The 18275-nt window shown below is 38.5% G+C and overlaps 4 protein-coding genes across 4 annotated transcripts; 1 reads left to right on the top strand and 3 right to left on the bottom strand.

Annotated features, from left to right (window-relative positions):
• Positions 1-1050: 1050 nt before the first annotated feature.
• On the top strand, positions 1051-3129 carry LOC130993145 (uncharacterized protein At4g14100-like). Its single transcript, XM_057917925.1, has 2 exons — positions 1051-1716; positions 2660-3129. The coding sequence occupies exons 1-2, from the start codon at positions 1218-1220 to the stop codon at positions 2842-2844; spliced, it is 684 nt and encodes a 227-aa protein (XP_057773908.1). The 5' UTR covers positions 1051-1217; the 3' UTR covers positions 2845-3129.
• A 143-nt stretch (positions 3130-3272) lies between these two features.
• On the bottom strand, positions 3273-6086 carry LOC130993144 (protein NRT1/ PTR FAMILY 6.1). The gene is made up of 4 exons (XM_057917924.1): positions 5345-6086; positions 5058-5275; positions 4392-4972; positions 3273-4318 (listed from the first exon to the last, which is right to left on the bottom strand). Exons 1-4 carry the CDS (start codon positions 5559-5561, stop codon positions 3433-3435), a joined length of 1902 nt encoding a protein of 633 aa, XP_057773907.1. The 5' UTR covers positions 5562-6086; the 3' UTR covers positions 3273-3432.
• Positions 6087-9219: 3133 nt separating this feature from the next.
• Positions 9220-12204, bottom strand: LOC130993146 (peptidyl-prolyl cis-trans isomerase FKBP19, chloroplastic). The gene is given in 10 exon segments (XM_057917926.1): positions 9220-9409; positions 9492-9568; positions 9763-9823; positions 10238-10282; positions 10373-10453; positions 10696-10746; positions 10839-10924; positions 11715-11849; positions 12021-12078; positions 12080-12204. Coding segments are annotated over 10 exon segments (777 nt in total). The 5' UTR covers positions 12161-12204; the 3' UTR covers positions 9220-9307.
• An 884-nt stretch (positions 12205-13088) lies between these two features.
• Positions 13089-16360, bottom strand: LOC130993143 (uncharacterized). The gene is given in 8 exon segments (XM_057917923.1): positions 13089-13276; positions 13278-13478; positions 13581-13763; positions 13886-14074; positions 14458-14758; positions 15164-15213; positions 15452-15623; positions 15967-16360. Coding segments are annotated over 8 exon segments (1329 nt in total). The 5' UTR covers positions 16155-16360; the 3' UTR covers positions 13089-13231.
• Positions 16361-18275: the final 1915 nt, after the last annotated feature.

Here is an 18275-nt window from a genome sequence, read left to right as displayed (position 1 = left end):
AAAGAATTGTCCTAAAAAGAGATGACATGACTTTTAATAAAAATAGTTTAGTGTTTATGAATAGAGATACTAATTCAACTCGAAACATGTAGGCTTGCTCGATTAGACCGACAATCCAAGAGAGTTATGATTGAAAATTTTCAATCCAATAAAATATATCGACAAACGATAGCTGACCCGAAAATAATGTGTTTGCCTGATTATATAAAAAAATTCTCGTTATTTGATTTTCAACTTCATTACTCTGTTTTGAAAATTAGTATAGTAAGATTTTTTCCAAAAGTTTGTGAAATATATTTTGGTTTAATATTAGAAAGTTATATTAATCGCTTCACTTCTCTGTGTTTTTAATTCAATACTTAACATAAAATATTTAAATATAAAAATTAAAAAATGATAATCATTTAACAAAAATATATACATATTTATATCTCTAGCTAAGAGCTACATATTAATACGTAAGTTGATGTTGAAATTTCATTTATTTATGTGTGTATTGTTTGTTACAAATATAATCTTGTCAATAAAATATACTCAGATAATTTTTAATAAATTTATAATTCGATTAGCCAGATGGAGCTAGCTCGAAACCCAAAAGTTTAGTGCTAGGGTTGCAGATTTCTAATTCAAAAAATTCTCAACCCAATTAGCCCACATTCGAATAATTCTACAAATTCAATCGGGCTAGCCCGAAATACAGTGGGTTCACCTAACTGATATTCCTAATTGTAAGTGGAGAAAAAGTCTCAGTTAAAAAGTAGCGTGTTAATAATGATAATAAATTGTATGACGAGTATAGAAAGAGGGCATCATTTGATAAAAAGTGTCTAAAAATAAAAGAAATTAATTTTTATAAATGCTCCAAATTAATAAAAATAAATTATTTTTTATAGAGGGAGGGAGCTCAGGTAGAGAGTAATATTCCATTGATCCCATCAAAATATGTATAATTTTTCTTTTTGATTCGTCCCATAAAAATATGCATAGTTCATTTATAATAATAATTTTCTATTAAACATCACAATCAACGTAACACCCTTCCTCCCTCCATCACATAATTCACATTATATTTTTATAGGATATGATTTCTTCGTGTTGTCCCATTCTATGCGTATATATTGTCCTCCTTATCCTTGGGACCCATGAGCATAGCATGCACAACACAGCCCAATCTACAAAGTAGATGAGGTAGGTTAGGTAGCTGTTATGGTTATGGTATGGTACTACCCCAATCTCTCAATAAAACAGTCGCCAATCAATTAAAAGCAATGGACGCTGTCCTCTTCCTCCTCTTCCTCGTAGCGCCTCTCCCCGCCTCCGCCGCAGTGGAATCTCCGACACCTGCGGCGTGGCCGCTCCAGTTCCACTCCATTTTGTACGTGAACTACAGCGGATCACTCAGCCTGATCGACCTCTGGTACGACTGGCCCAACGGCCGCAACTTCAACATCGTACAAGACCAGCTCGGCTCGCTTTTGTACGATCTCGAGTGGAATAACGGCACCTCTTTCTTCTACACTCTCGATTCCACCAAAAAGTGCAGCTCCGCGCAGTTCGAAGTCGGAATTCTTCGCCCCGATTGGCTCGACGGCGCCGAATACCTCGGCCAGGAGACTGTCGATGGCTTTCTCTGTAATGTGTGGCAGAAGCTTCATTTCATTTGGTATTACGAGGATGTCGTCACCAAGCGCCCTGTTCATTGGGTTTTCTACACCGGTAATCTTCTTATTTGATTTCTTATAATTATTGTTTAATTTGCTATAATTTTTTAGTCTTTATTGGTCCGGATTGTTGATTAAATTGATGGATTTGATTAATTGGATATTATGGCTTGTTCGAGCATGAATTCAGAGCATACAGAATACAGATAACTAGTGTTGTGCAAACGCAGGCTAGGTTTGATGACTGAATACAGAATACTTGCTTCCTAAATGGATGAGAGAATTTTACGTAGAATTAAATAGGACACACATGCACATCTACTAGAAAATTTCCTTCTCCAATTAATCGTGCTGTAGCAGTTCCCACTGAATTACTGAAGTCTAACAGAGGTGGAAGTTGCCCTTCTTTCTTACTGGACATTATGAAGCAAAATCAAAGTTTGCTGTCACCTTTCATGTGATTTCCTCTTATAGTATGCTTTAGACAAAAGTAGCATCTAGGTAGAATACAGAATATAAGGATAATTAAGTATTCAATATCTATTTAGTCTTTGCAATTTATTTATAAAGATAAGTGTGATCTACAAAGGTTGAAGAACTATGTTAACTGCTGAACCTGGCTTTCCATTTCATATGAGTTGACACTAAAGAGTGAAGAGCTAGAAGAAATTTCTTCCAAATGTTATAGCACAATTGCAGCATTTGGAGACTAGTTTGTTATTTGATGAATCATGAAATCAGATGATGTTCAGTTTTTCCGTCTTTCACAAGATGGTAAGACTACAGAAAATCTGATCACCTCGAAGGAAGCCCAGGGATATGGTTCATGTACACATTTAACATCAACTGTGTTGCATATGATATGTCTACAGTTTTTGCTCCGAGGGATGTTAATTTGGACTGGAGGGACATGTCACTGCTCTTGTTCGATTAGGGAATTCTGTCTGATGCAATATGCATTTCATTTCTTTTGTTTATCCCATTCCCAACAACTGCAGGAAGATCAATCCATGTAATGACTTTTGACGTGGGAGCTGTGCTTGAAGACGAGAAGTGGCAGGCCCCTGCATATTGTTTCGAGAAGAAAGAAATTCAGACTGATCTTAGATCTGAGTACAAAGTCAATGTTGGTTACTTGGAACCTCAACTTAAAGGGATTCTGGGAGGGACAATGCAGCTCTAGATGTAATGTTGCTCATAATACTTCACTATCTATTTTGTCCTCTTTTTCTGATTGTCTGAAAGATCCTACTGTTCTAGCTTGAGCAAGAGCTTGCGAGTGGTGCCTACCGCACTCGTGCATTCTCCATTCTTTGTGCCTGTGAAGAAATATCATTTGCATGTGTCTGGTAGATGTTAGCTTCTCGTGGAGCAATATTTAGTGGCTTCCACCTCTTAATGATAGATAGTACTGAGGTTGTCAAATGACTGATCTATATTTCATCTAATTTACTTGGAATGTTCCAAATTCCACTGTTTAGATTGTTCTTACGTTAGATTTGATTCTTATACATTGTCTATGCATTTGTTCTGACATATTTAATGAAGTTGTATCTGAACTTTGGAAGAGTAGAGCAAATTTGTTTCTCAACATTGAAAAGCAGTGGGCACTTGAGCAATGAACGGTAGGTCCTGTAATGAAGCATTTGACATGCAGATGAGCTATTAAGGCAATGACCTTTAAAGGTCCGGTGGTTGATTGAAGACACCGGCTACAGTTACGTGTACATGAAAATGCAAGCAGGAATTAAAACATGAGGCTACAGAAATACTAAGGTACTGTATGACCCCTGGTGCTAAGCTGCACATTTTCTTCTTCTCTTATCTCTGTCACCTGCTTTGCTCTGTACTGATACCTATGTGCCGCGAACAAAAACACGCAGAAATTGATCACGCTCATGACTGTAAGCAGCCAGTAGAAATAATCAAATCGGCCAGTGTTTATATTCTGAGACAGCCAAGAGGGTCTTCTTTTGTCTTCATTGCCCGTGATAGATTTGACGATGTTGTTGAGTATGGTGGCTGCAAAGCAACCCAAACCACCAGCAACGGCAGCATATGCAGACCCTATGCTTCTCATGGCATCTGGCGCCTCTTCATAGAGAAACTCCAGTAATCCGACAATGCAGAACACTTCAGCAATGCCGATCAAGCAATACTGTATGAGCAGCCAATATGCACTCAGGTCCTGCATGGGGGTCAGGAAACTGGCCTCGTAGCCGCGTTCTATGGCGTAATGTCTCCTGTACCACTCGAAGACTCCGGCCCAGGCCACGGAGACGATGGAGACAGCCAAGCCGATGCCCACTCGTTGCAGCTGAGAGGCACCATGAGGATGGCCTGTGATTTTCCGGGACAACGGAACGAACACTGAGTAATACAGCGAGAGCAGTAGGAATATGCTGAGTCCAGGGAAGACCGGCATGCACGTTACGGGCAGCTTCAGACTGCCCATGTGAGTGTTTAATGTGTACGCCTGCTGCACTGATAGAGTTAGATATTCTGTTAAGATAAGGTTGAGCATAATGGTGCAAGCTGGAATTGGGACCAGTTTCAGAAGGATTTTTATCTCCTCAACTTGTGTGACAGTGCAGAGCCTCCAGGGGCTCGGATCAACGCCATCTTCTTTCAGCTTCAGCGCAGCCTTGTCCAAACATCTGCAGGTTCAAATTGTTCCGAAATCATCAAATCAAGACATGGAAATGGTGTTTCTTTCATACAATCACTTACCTGAAATCATCAGTATGAGCGATCTTGCTGCTACCCTTGACGGCTGATCTTTTGCCCGGAAGCTCGTACAAGCCGACTATCTCGCTGCTCTGAAACGAAGCTTTTCTCTTCCTAAAGGCCGCAACCAGGACTTGTGCCACCCGCGTGAGTGGGCTTCCACCGGGTAACCTGTGCCTATAAAGAGGAGTTCCAAGAAAGAAAACCAGGTTGGACATGCCCATAGCTATGGCTAGTGAACCAAATGCGCTACCCCAGCCGTGTTTTATCTGAATGTACACTACTGCTGTGAATGCCACGATTGCTCCAACAGTGACTGAGAGGTAGAAGAAGTTGAAGAATCTGTCGAGATGCTCCTTGTAGTCCCTGCTTCTTTCATCAAATTGATCTGCACCAAAGGAAGAGACGCACGGCCTAATCCCTGCAGCCCCAAAGGCGGTAATATAGAGGACTGCGTAGAGGTAAAGCATCTGCCATGGTTTTGCAGGCTCACAGTTGCCCAAGAGAAGAGCAATCTGATCACATTTGTCTTGATTTGGCATCAGACTAGTCATGGTTGCGCACAAGGTAATCCCTGTTAGACCCTTAGAAGAAATAACAAGAGCTAGTTTATTAACATGGAGTTTGACAGACGAATCAATTGAGTATGTGCAGAAATGATGGAATTACTGCAAGATAGATGGTGGTGAAGATGGCTATGGTCCAGTATCTCCCGAGATAGGCGTCGGCGAGGAAACCACCAAGCACCGAAGATGCCTGCGATATCCCTAAGAAGTTGTTGACTGCATTAGCAGAGCCCTCGAAAGGGCGGTGCATTACGTAGAACATGAATGCCACCATGTTGACAGACAAACCAAAGTAAGCCATTCTCTCTGCCATTTCATTCCCTGCAAAAGTTGAACTGGATAATCATCAAGTTTCTAATTTCTCTCACCAAGTAAATATTCTCATATTACCGAAAATGAAGAAAGCAGCAAGCCAGCCACCGGTCTTGGACACGCTGAGCTCCGAAAGTGGCTTCCCGTGGATGTTCACCGGTGTAGCTCCGCCGGTGTAGCCGCCCCCCAGAGCAGTCCGCCTGTCGTCGGATTCCAGAAAGTACATCCCGAGCCGCTTCCTCCTAGCCGGAGTAACGGGCAGGGGCTCGGGTGACTTGATCTCCCGGGCAGCCATGCCTGATGCTACTTCACAAGGCCTCTTGCTGCCCTCATCTTCTTCCAGAGTAGCATTATATATTCAATGTGGCCACTAAATTTGGTATTTCGCTATCATATTTAACTTCATTTATTTGGCGTCAAGGCTGTTGGGAATTATTGAGGAATGCAATGTCAAGATGATTATGAAGAGGAAATAACATATACTATCATTAATTGCAGCTGCAATAATGGTTGTAACACAATCAGAATCTCCTCTCACCAAACACCTGCAATTCGATTAACCACTATCTTCCCCTAATGATTACAGGTGCGCATATCGTCAAACTAAACGTACGCGTAAATACTTTCATCATCATATGTCTCACACTATTTTGAATTGACTTCAAATCTAAACTTCATTCGATATCATCAATCTTGAGTAAGAATGAAATACTAGGAAAATCATTTCAACAGAAAGGTGTATATAAGTTGCTCGATTTTCACAGTGATGACAGATATAAATCAGAGTAATAAATGTATGACGATGGATGCAATAAAGAGTGATCCAACTACCATGTGGAGCAAGACCCTAATAAATACAAGTGGAAAAAATTAAGCCAAATCTGCAGCATTAATTGTAGCAGCTGAGGGGGGAGTAGTTGGTTGGCCTCAGGCTCAGCCCATGTCACTCTTTTTAGACTTCAAGACAATAAACCCATTACTGAGATTATCAAAATTCCAGTACCTAAATTGGGCAGTTTTTTCATCCTTTCTTTATGATAAATGTGATCCCATTATTTGGATTTTAGTCCATGGGACAACGGTTTTCTAATTAAGGTCTGTAAAAACAAAGTTTTCTTTTGAATTCTTTTTCTATAATTTTTCTTTTTCTAGAATTAGATTTTACTTGAATAAACCAGGTGATATTGGTTTTGGGATCATTATCAAAGTCCATTTTTTGCCAAACTTGGAAATCCAAACTCATTTGGACATGTTCAGATGCTGAAATAAACTTCTTGGGCATAAATCATTTGGGCCTTGATTCATGGGTTAAAATTGATGACCCCAGCTAATCGTTATATAGGCGATTTGAAGCTTTAAGCTCTTGGAGCTTATAAGATGTTTCAAAAGCTTATAAGATATAATTTTTAGAATTTTTGCTAGAGAGAGAAAATATTTTTTTAGAGAGAGAAAATCGAAAAAAAAAAGAACTTGAATGATATATTGATAAAAATAATAAATTATAGTTGAAAATTAATTGTAAAATAATTGTTGCATATGAGATTATAAAAAAATAAGTTGGGGTAGATGAACTTATTTTTTTGAGAGCTTATAAGCTCTTGGAGCTTATTTTTGGTGCTTGCTTATAAGCTCAGCCAAACACCCTCTTAGTCCCGTTCGTTCATGTGTAAACTCTTACACAGACAATCATTAAAATTAAGTGATATTTTTAGTAAATACATATAAATTAAATATTACCTACGTCTAAAAAAAAATTCTAGAATGAAGGGACACATATTTTAAGACGAAATTGTTGAGTATATTAAGAATGATGAAAAGATATCGTAATTAGTATTTCAAGTAATGAAAAAAAGTAAAAAGTAAGAGTGAATGAGAAATTAATTAGAGTGAGGTAATGTCCAAAAATGAAAAGAATTCTTTTTTTATTAAAGTTATTTGGGGATGGAACCAAAAGTATAAGTTATAAGTAAGTCACTTATCAATAAATTCAATCAAAACTAAAATAAAGAAAATAAAGACATATTTATATATTTTGAAATACTTTCTTATACCCCTCAAAAAAAAAAAAACTTTCTTATATACTCCTACAACATTTGTAACAATACTATTATCATTTCTATCATCGTTGAAAATTTCAACGTTTAGTCAGTTGTAAATTCCTTGTCTTGATATAGCAACATATATATTATTGATCATTTGTTGCTTAAGGAAAATACTGTTACATATATTAAGGATCATAATATTATTTCCGATAGAATAAAAAGAACGAACGAGAGTTTAAATTCTCTTTGTTAGAAAATACGGGAAAAGAAATGAAAATTTTAATTTTAAGTTTTATTTTTTCATGATGAATTTACAACTAAAAATTAACCCCTGAAAATTATCAAAAAAATAACCCCTTGATTTTTTATTTTTTATTTTCTTTTTCCTAATACGAAACCATGGTCCCTTAATCCTTTACGGGCCACTGTCCCAACACATCCAGCTCAACCTTTCAGCTTCTTTTTAATCTCCCCATCTAAGGCCGATTGATTAGAATAATAAAAGTTTATTTCTTAATTTTTCGTATTACGACCATCTCATCTATATATTGACGACAAATACGTTCAATTTAAAGTAGTATTAAAAAAGTGAAAACATCGTGTAAATTAATCATCAACATGAGAATTAAAAAACGGATTAGTGAGGGACCAGGCTTTTGAATCCTTATAAAACCTCCTTCAAAATGATAATGATCATCCGATCCCATTACTTCAGAAATAAACCTCAAAGATCTGTCTAGCATTCTTGATTTTGTTTCTTCAAATAGCTAGCAATGGGAAGCCGATGGAGGGCAAAATCTGGAATGTGATATCAGACTATCAGTAGTGATAACGCCGAGATCGAAGGGGCGGGGCGGTAGTGATGCTGCGGAACAAGAACATCACGTTTTTTAATCCGATGCAGCAGCAGTTCAAAGCCACCCACTTCTTGCATGTGCATGCCCTGTCCCATATTTCCACAATTAATTATGTCTCCATTTAAAGGAAATACTCCCAAATCATGCAACTTTTAACAGTTACGTCATGGGATTCAAATCTCGACGACGACACACATCATGTCCCAAGTTGAGCTAGAATTTAAAATTAGTTATCACCAAAACGATGTGCCAAAAATGAGTTGGCATCAAGAATCTAAATGACGTCATTTTGAAGACAACTTATTATTTATAATTTGTTCTGCCATGGCATAATTGGGATATTAAAGTGTAATTTTTCCTAAATAGTAGTATCATCTTTTGGTCGTAAATTCGTTGATTCTTCATTATGCTCGTCTCACCTAATTTCATTATAAAAAAAGTGTAATGGTCTGTATTGGATTACATATTCGAATTTCTTGCAAGAAGTGAAAACGGTGAAGTAGTGGACCTAAAATACGAGTTAGAACATGTAAGTATTGGACGATGTTTGTAGTGTCGACAATGGCATGCTTCCCATCCCATCCCATCCCATCCCACCTCATCGCATCATATCATATACGGCTTCTCGAAAACAAACAGGAAAGGCGCAGAATGATCTGCTGCAGTGCAGTGCTTCATAGATTCCAAGTACAAAAACGGACGCGCACCAGCCGGCCTCCTCCCTATTACCTCCTCACCAACCGTGGACGAGCAGAGGCAGTTGATGGAGACAAGGTCGATTACGACCTCTTGTCGAAATGGAGCTTCTCTTCTCTACAGGTGCATAAAAGACGAGGACAAGGCGGCCGGCATATCTGCAAATCACAGCCATCTGGACTCACTTGCTCAGGAATTTCGAAATGGAGCTCCGGAGATTCATGCTTCCCTTCAACTCATTATATTTCTACCCACACTGCTTCTTTCTTCTTCTTATAGATTATTTACTTTTCTATGTTGTGATTCGATTTTGAAGCTCTACTCCCCTACCGCTATCTCCTCTTATTTTGACACATTCTTTCCACTATTAAAAACTACCACCAAAATATCATAAAATTGTCAAGTACAAAATCAGATGGTTTCAATGACCGCAACTCCAACACATCTTAGCTTCTATTTGGGATTATTTTGAGGAGCTCGATATCGAAGAGGAGAGTTTTATCTATCAATCCTTGGTTCCTCAGCACAAAATCCAACGCCCTTTGACCCTTTATTAAAGAGAAGTAAGATCAAAGTAATTCAACCAGAGATCTGTAATGCAGTAGTAAGTATATGAATAAAAAGTAGTACCGAGAAAGTTGTTGGCCTTGGACCTTTCTTGTTGAAGTCATTCTCAGGATATCCTAGTTCAGGGGGGGACAACTATCCTGAAACATTGTCCAAATACCGTAAGATACAACTTACAAGGATTCATACTAATTTTCATATACCCCGCTTTTCAAGATTATGGTTTAACATTATCCCACTAGCATACACGTGAACAAAGAAAATTCACCTTAACCACATCTTGTGTTGCTATTGATACTAAAATATTGGCAAAACTTGGATTGGAGAAAGGTACATCACCTTCGTATGCCACCAAGAGCCATGCCTGATACAGCTTCCTCAAACGCCGGGATGACCTGAAGATATATACAGACCAGCATAAACTTGGGGGGAGACACACTCACTTCTTTATGTAGTGAATGGTACACGGGAAACAAGGAAACTGGCAACCTTCTAATTGTAAAAAATCTATACTAGCCCTAACCAAAGTTACTATTATGAGTATGGAAAGCTAATTTTCTTTTTCCCTTTCAAACTGATGCGTTAAATAATATGTGAGCTTTACTAATCAGGATATCGGATGGTTGAACATGATCATTAAATCATATGTGAGCTTCACTAATAAGTCTCAGAATTTTTTTGTCTCAATAAAAATGTAAATATTAACCTATGAATATGATTTATGATGCAGAACAGTAGGATACACCTCTATCCATCGGCCATCAGATTTAACTTCAGCAGTTATAAATTACTAGAGAGATATCTCCTACCTCTTGCGATCCTAATCTGAACTTATAGAACTCTTTGTCATCACCCTGCATAAGAAAACAAAGAATAAAGCACAAAGACGAAAACAAGAGCAAAGAATCCATGAATCAATAATTTATGGCAGCAGAGAGAAATACAACGAACGAGCCACCCTTTGTCTTGTTGCGAGCTTCAAATATCCGGCCATAATAACCAATGGTGAAACCATCCCAATCGACCTACATGCATGAACTGTCAGTTTTATTTCATGTTGTTTTTATTCTGTTCAGTAACTGAATCGAAATGCAGATATCTCATAGTAACAAGTTAATGGCTTTGAACTAAACAGTCATTTAGAGAATTTAGTGAAAACCAAGGATGCGTAAAGCCAAATTAACATCTATTTCAACATATTGATCATTTTCCATGATAGTTCCTCGAAATAGTCGCTATTAAAACATAGAGAAGATGATGGGCTTACCACGACGATTTCTCCTATCTTTGGAATGGGGCCAGTGCCTTTTCGCAAGTCCTGCAAAATTATAAACATTTGGAGTAAGAACTAGGAACGGTAACAAAGCAAGATATACAAACTCGAAACTTGCATGCTTCCAGAAAAGTGACCTTATACTGGAGACCTGAATTTGTTTCTTCGTAATCAGGATACTTCATCTTTGTCTTGCCATAATCCTTTCCACGCAAAGCTGGCACTGTATGCTCAAACAGTGAGCCTACTATTAGTCTTCAAAGATACTAGGCTGCAAGTAATAATAAGATAATTATTCAAAGAACTGAGAAACTCATGTGCTATCCATTTTAGCACTTAAGATATGGCAATTCGCTAGTTAAAGCCATCTTGTCATCTACATTAATTTTCATCAAGTCTAAATCTCTAAAAGCTTTACTCCAATTTAGTCATCATGCATAAACAGTCTGGAAAAAAAAAAGGATAGTTAAGGTATGCAACAATGGCAACTAGTCTGTTACTTCTTAGATATCTACATATTGAACAATAATTGAATTTCTATTTGCAAATGATCATATGTATTTCAGTTGACAATAGATATATTCCTCTGATGGGAAGGCTTAAACAACAGCTAGATACACACATCAGAAAGTCTTTATACGGCATTTTCTGACATCCATTTCCTCACTTTTAAACAAGTAAGGACTTGTAATTTGATTGATTGAATGCTGGTTTAATCACATCCCACCTCTTTAGATAGGATATAGATCATCCAACCAATCCAATAAAGTAAACGAGGCGTCGAGGCCTACGTGGACTTTGGCATCGCTTACCTCGGGAACATGTATTGATTTCTCGAAGTTCATATTCGATTCGCAGAAATTATTTCCTTACGAATTTCATTCACAAAACAATTACGAAAATAAATGAATAAACAAAAAACAGATGTGTGGTGGTGGGAGGGGGAATTAGGGCAAAAAGTACAACATTGTAATTCAATGAAGTCTAAACGGAGAGAAGGCAACGAAGATTACTGTCAGCGAATTCAGATGCAATGGAAGCTTCACCACTTTGATAACTGAAAGCCGACGCTGCCAATAGTCCCATTGAAGACATCATCAACTGTCTCCGATCAATCAGGATGCCTCTCTGTGCGCTCCAAGCTTCCACTCTCGTCTTCAATTCAGTGAGAGACATTGATTTGCATAAAAAAAAGGATAAATAGTAACGAATTGGAGCTAAAATAAATGAGGTTCAAATCGATGCTCATATTATAGCTCATCATAAAAACGAGAACTGAGGAAAAGACATAGAAGAAAAGAAATGGTAAATGAACTAACCGAAAGAGCTTGATGATTCGGAAAGACTCCGACAAACAATGTGCAGGCTCGAGAGTGGACGGTGGCGGCGGACATGCGGTGGAAGAGTTAGCCGGAAAATGCCGAGGAAGCGATCCGATGGCTGATATTGAGGCCATCATTTTCAGAGAGAAATTTCTAGTGGAGTTGGCAACGTTTCGCGGGAAGATAACGGCCTCATATATTTCCTTTACCGATTAATTACTCAAATGCCTATTCTGCCCTTCCTTTCAAATACTTAATCGAACTCAAAAGTTTATAAAAAAAATATTAATTACTTCTTGATAATTTATCCTTGTAACAAATAAATACAAGCATAAATACAAGCATCGACTTATTTACATAATAACTAATATGCAATTGTTAGAGGAGTATAGATGCACACATTTATCTTAAATGATTATCATTTTTTAATTGTTACATCTAAAATGATGAGTATAACTTTTGAATACTAAATTAAATACATTTCACAAACCTTTGTAAAAATATCTTACTATACTTAACTTTCAGAAGTAAAGTAACAAAACTTGAAAAACTAAAACAAGAAAATTTCTGTATAGAGCTCGGGCTATTTTCGAGTCAACCAACTCACAAATTTCAGACTGGCATGCCTACCCACAAACATATACAATGTTGTACTGTACACGCATTATATTGATTTTGTTATTTCCAATATATTCGTTTAACTTTTCAATTCTTTTAGTTAGCAGTACATTTTTTGTCCTCCATTTCATATTGAAAATAACATTTACTTATTTAAAATGGTATATGTATATGGGCACATGCTCCCGACAGTGTAACACATTCATAAAATGTTTAGAGCTTAAGAGCAGTTTTGATGGTGAGATTTGAGGCTGTGAGCCATGTTGTACATTGAGTCGCACCATTAGTAACCAAATAACATTCAAATTGATATATTCCAAGGGAATCGACACAGATTGTGAGGTCTTTCTTGGGCATATTTTTATAAAACCACGTCAAAGCCCAGATTCTCCATTTTATCTTTGAGTTAGTGTATAAATAGGCATCTTATGCAATTCGGCACACCTCTAGTAATAAAAAAACCGTTCCAACCAAAGCAGCAGCAGCTTATGAAAAATGTATTCTACAAATCATACACCAAAATATTCTTATTGTCGTACAGACACTCTCACTCACCCAGCGGCATTCTTTATTCCAGCAAACAAAACAGCTTAAAGGCTGACTAGCTTCAGCGAATTCGCCTTCTCTTGCAGACTATCCGAGCAAGCTATCGAAGCTCTTCTTGAACGAGTCCACTCCTTCCAGCTCCAGTTGTGCCCCAACGTGGCCCCAGTCGATTCCCAACTTCTCAAGAGCGCTGTAAATGCCTTCAGCTTCCGACACATTTGAGTCGATAGTCCTTGCAACAGTCCCATGATCGATGAATGCTAGGAGCGCTTGATCAGGCATGGTCGAAACCTATAGATACAACCAGAAATTAGATACAAAGGACAAAAAATAAAGGTCAAGAAGAAGACAAAGCTTTCCCCTGGACCACTAATAGAGGATAAGATGGCTCACTGTGTCAGGTCCGACAAGAGGAGCCACATATAGAGTGTCTGGATAAGCTGGATTCTTCACGCTGGTCGAGGCCCATAGAAGCCTTTGCTTCTTAGCTCCTTTCTTCACCAGTGCCTCCCATCTCGGCCCCGAGAATTTCTTCTGGTACAGCTGGTAAGCCAGAGCTGCCTGAGCATTTGCAGCCTGTCGAACAAAATAAGATTACAATCAAAACTAATATAAGCCAGATCTTTGGCCTGGTGCACTATTAGAGGTTTCTCGTATATATATATATATATATATATATATATGAAGTTATGAACTACCTTCCCCCGGAGATCAAGTGCTTCCGGTGTCCCAATCTTCTCAAGCATCTTGTCAACAAGAGAATCCACTCGACTAACAAAGAAAGAAGCGACACTTGTGACTCTGGAGAGGTCACTGAGCCCGGAAGCTTCAAGTCCATCGAGGTAGGCATCAATAACTGCTTCATATCTAGCAAGAGAGAAAATAAGCTGCATATATCCATAAGATTAGTATCAGTATCGACAGTTAAAATATAAAAATGGAAGCTTACTTTGAAAAAATGGCCTCCACTATCTGCTCTTGCTTATATGCTTAAGTAATTCACTAATTCTAACATTAAAAAGAACAAATCAAACTACAGATAGCATCACTACATAAGAGGTTGAAACTTCTTGCTATACATGGAAAGACTGACTATAACTTTGAAAATCTCATATTCAGTGGATCACATAGATTACCAAAGAAGACATGTCACCCTCAATAAGGGGTATTATGTAATTAAGTAAATTAGATTACATAACGCTCAATGTTGCTCAAAACATTACCAATTCAATATCATCAGTCCCTTGAAAGAATGTAATAATCGACTCACCGTAACATTAACGCTTATTCCGTTTGCAATAACTTCCTTAATTGAAGGAATGCATGCAGCTGTAGCAGGTATCTTTATGTAGACATTACGGCGATTAACCCATTGATGAAGCCATTTTGCGGCCTCTATTGTATTCTCAGTATCCTCTGCAAGTAGGGGTGAAACTTCAACAGAGACATATCCATCTCCACCATCTGTATCATCGTAGATCGACTCAAAAAGCTTGCAAGCATCTTGGATATCTTTCACGACGAGCTCCCAGTAAGCACTTTCAATGTTTTTTCCAGATTGTACTAGTTCCCTGTAGTTATATTGGAATACAAACTGAATTACGGAGGCGAAGCCGTTCAGATATCATTCTCAAACTAAAAGTCCATGGCAATTTCATTGCCAGGGAACCAAGATGAAAACTTTAAAGGCCCCAATAACAAAGAACAAATAATTTTTGAATGAAAATAAAAATTAGGTGAAGGGGCCTAGCAATACAAGGATAAACAACTGCCACAAGTAAAGTTGGTACCAACTTAATCATTTATTCACAAGAAATCAGCTTTGCATAAGCCTCAGATAAACTCAATTTCAGAATAACAAGTAGAGAAGAAAAAGATTTACAAGGATCAGCTACAACAGTAGATTCAAGACATTTGAAGCAACTCCAACAAATTCACAAGATCAATATTCGAAAACAAATCCAATCATGTCTTACACGAACTGATCATTGTATGCACTTGAAGTCGAAATTGCTTTCTGGAAAATCTGCAGTTAAGACACATTAGATGATTAGTCGAAGCTAAAACAAAGGGATTGTTTTTAATAGTAAACATATCATTATATTCATTTATGTACAAATCAGATCATGCGATAATTTAAATTAAATAAGGATGATACATTAACAAATTTAATAATTTATATCCTTTGCATTGATGTAATTTCTTCTTCTTTTATTAAAAATTTATTTCATCCTTTGCATTGATGAAGGGAGAGGGCAATTTACCGCTGGGTTGCTGGTTACCCCTCGAACTCCACTCTCGATCAATGGGATGAGATCAGTAACTGGACGGCATAGATTATCGTACCACGGGCTCTGCCCTTCCTTCTCATACAGATCATGGAGAGTTGTCCTCTTCACACTACTCCCATTTCCATCAACTTGAGAGCATCTCGCACTGCACAATTAAAAAAATTCAACCAGATTCATAAATTACAGATCAATGGAGTTATAGCTTCGAGTCCCATATACCCTAAATCTCTATAAACGAATTGATCCCTTAAGGCATCCTAGTAGATACAATTACACAAACAACACTCAAAATACGAAGTCCACAAAATCAAACACCTAGAAAATCAGCTGAGCTCTTTCATCTCCACGAAACAAACAACAAAAGGCCGAATTTTTACGAACACAACAAAAATTAGAAGAAACAATATTAAACCCCACTAAACAGCAACACGAGGGAGAGTGAGAGAGTGAGAAGAATAAATAAGTTGAAGATGAATATATATGCTTACACCAACGAACCGGTGATTCTTTGGCCAGCGCGCACACTCAGCTTGGATGAAATGGATTTCTCGAAAATGGCGATTCTTTTGCGAGGATCAACAACACAGCACATAGGCTGCTGCTGCTGCGAAGATCTGCTGAAGCTAGTTGCAGAATTAGCAAAAGCTGAGGCCGAGAGCTTGGAAATGGAAGCCATGGGTGGTTGATTCAGAGTGCTGGTGAAGAAAATATAAGCAAAGAAAGAAACTCTTTCGATGCTGAGCTGAATTTATTGGTGGAGCGATACAAATGAAGGTGGTAGGAGACGTCTAATTTTGGGAATTAGGGCAGTAAATTTAATTAAAACAATGAATGAGTTGAAGGGCTGTTTTCTGTGTTGACCTGGCTGTAGACGCTATGAAAAAGCCGGTAAGTAAAGGGTAAATTTGGGAAATAAGTATGATTGTTTGGTGAGGATGGGAGTAGGTGATCTATAGGACTTTGGGTTATTTAATTTAATGCAAGTCAGTCAGCCTTTGTCCCGGGTCGCCAAATCACTGATAATGCGCTTCTTGCTTTTGAAATTTTCCACATGATGAAGTTGAATAAAGCTAAGTCTCATGGTGTCTTTGCTTTCAAACTTGACATGGCAAAAGCGTATGATAGAGTAGAATGGGATTTTCTTGACTCTATGATGAGACAGTTGGGCTTTAACCATTGTTTTGTTGACTTGATTATGCGGTGTGTTTCCTCTGTTTCGTTTCGGGTTCTTGTGAATGGTTTTCCAGGTGAAACTTTTGAACCGAGCCGCGGATTGAGACAAGGTGATCCCCTATCACCGTTTCTCTTTCTTTTTTGTGCTGAGGCGTTGTCTGGATTGCTCCGTCGTGCTGAAACACAAAATCTGCTGCATGGTGCCCGTTTATGCCGCTCGGCTCCAAGGGTGAGTCATCTTCTCTTTGCGGATGACTGTATTATTTTTGGGCGGAGTACAACGAGAGAGGTGGAAGTTGTTGGAGAGATTTTACGAAGCTACGAGGGTGTTTCGGGTCAGAAGGTAAGCCTGGAAAAATCCACTATTTCCTTTAGTAGTGGTGTTTCTGAGATTTTGCAGATGAATTTGGCCGGTCTTTTGGGGGTTAGTCGAAGTGGACAGAGATCAAACTATTTGGGGATTCCAAGTACAGTGGGGAGATCAAAGTGTGAGATTTTCCAAATGTTGGTGGATAGAGTTCGGAAAAAAGCTAAGGATTGGAAGCGAAGATTTCTCTCTGGCGCGGGAAAGATGGTGCTCATTAAATCGGTTCTCCAATCAATACCATCATACCTTATGAGCTGTTTTGCTATACCGGAACAAATTTGCCAACGTCTTAATAGTGTGGCGGCAAACTTCTTTTGGGGACAAAAACATGATGAGAAACGAATTCACTGGAAGAGTTGGAAGAAGTTATGCGTGGCAAAAGGTGATGGAGGTTTGGGTTTCAGAGATGTTAGTCTTTTTAATCAAGCTATGCTTGCAAAACAAGCTTGGAGGCTTCTTACTAATGAGAGTTCGCTTATATCCCGTTCTTTAAAAGCCCGATATTACCCACGCAATGATTTGCTTCTTGCTAGAGATGCTCATAATCCTTCTTTTGTTTGGAAAAGCATTCTAGTGGGCAGAAAATTGCTTGAAATTGGTTTGGCTTGGAAGCTCGGGAATGGAGATCGAATTCGAATAGGAGAGGATCCTTGGTTACCCAAAGGGAATGGAGGTTTCGAGGTGGCAAAGGTAACTGATGAGGCTAAGAGCTCAACTGTTGCGGAGCTGCTGGAGGAGGATGGTTACTCGTGGGATTTGCTGAAAATGGAGGCAATGCTGAATGGAGAGGACCGGTGGAGGGTGGTGGCTCAACTTCGTGGTAACCCTAACGAATGTGACAAGCCTTTTTGGCCGGGAGAAAAACTCAACACTTATTCTGTCAAGGCGGGCTATAGATTGGCATTGGATATTAAAATGAGAACGGAGGCATCTTCGTCTTACTCTTATGGGGGTTTGTGGAACTGGATCTGGAAACTGGAAGTTATACCGAAAGTTAAATTGTTTATGTGGAAGTGTCTTGCTCAAGCGCTTCCTACTGCTAGAGGTCTTCGAAGTAGGAATGTTGATGTCGATTTATGGTGTCGTAGATGTGGCCTTCATGAGGAAACTATGGAACATGCTCTTAGGGATTGTGAATGGGCAGCGTTTGTGTGGTCGGTCTCTCCTCTACGACTTCCTCCCATGTCTGGAGATTGTTCGATCCTCGACTGGTTTGAGCAGATTCGCAGCTGTCCCGAACATCTGGTTCATGCTCAG

Source organism: Salvia miltiorrhiza, chromosome 7 (genome assembly GCF_028751815.1).
Source record: "Salvia miltiorrhiza cultivar Shanhuang (shh) chromosome 7, IMPLAD_Smil_shh, whole genome shotgun sequence".
Taxonomy (NCBI): domain Eukaryota; kingdom Viridiplantae; phylum Streptophyta; class Magnoliopsida; order Lamiales; family Lamiaceae; genus Salvia; species Salvia miltiorrhiza.
Note: the sequence above shows the minus strand (reverse complement) of the source record. Positions and strands in the feature narration are given on the sequence as shown.

What these genes read in the sequence shown, in the direction of transcription:
- LOC130993144 (XM_057917924.1), bottom strand. Translation starts at nt 5,561, where the DNA reads ATGGCTGCCCGGGAGATCAAGTCACCCGAGCCCCTGCCCGTTACTCCG. An exon ending in TCACCACCATCTATCTTGCA is followed by an intron (nt 4,973 to 5,057) that starts GTAATTCCATCA and finishes ATTTCTTCTAAG; the next exon opens with GGTCTAACAGGGATTACCTT. An exon ending in GCTCATACTGATGATTTCAG is followed by an intron (nt 4,319 to 4,391) that starts GTAAGTGATTGT and finishes TTGAACCTGCAG; the next exon opens with ATGTTTGGACAAGGCTGCGC.
- LOC130993145 (XM_057917925.1), top strand. Translation starts at nt 1,218, where the DNA reads ATGGTACTACCCCAATCTCTCAATAAAACAGTCGCCAATCAATTAAAA. An exon ending in TCATTGGGTTTTCTACACCG is followed by an intron (nt 1,717 to 2,659) that starts GTAATCTTCTTA and finishes CAACAACTGCAG; the next exon opens with GAAGATCAATCCATGTAATG.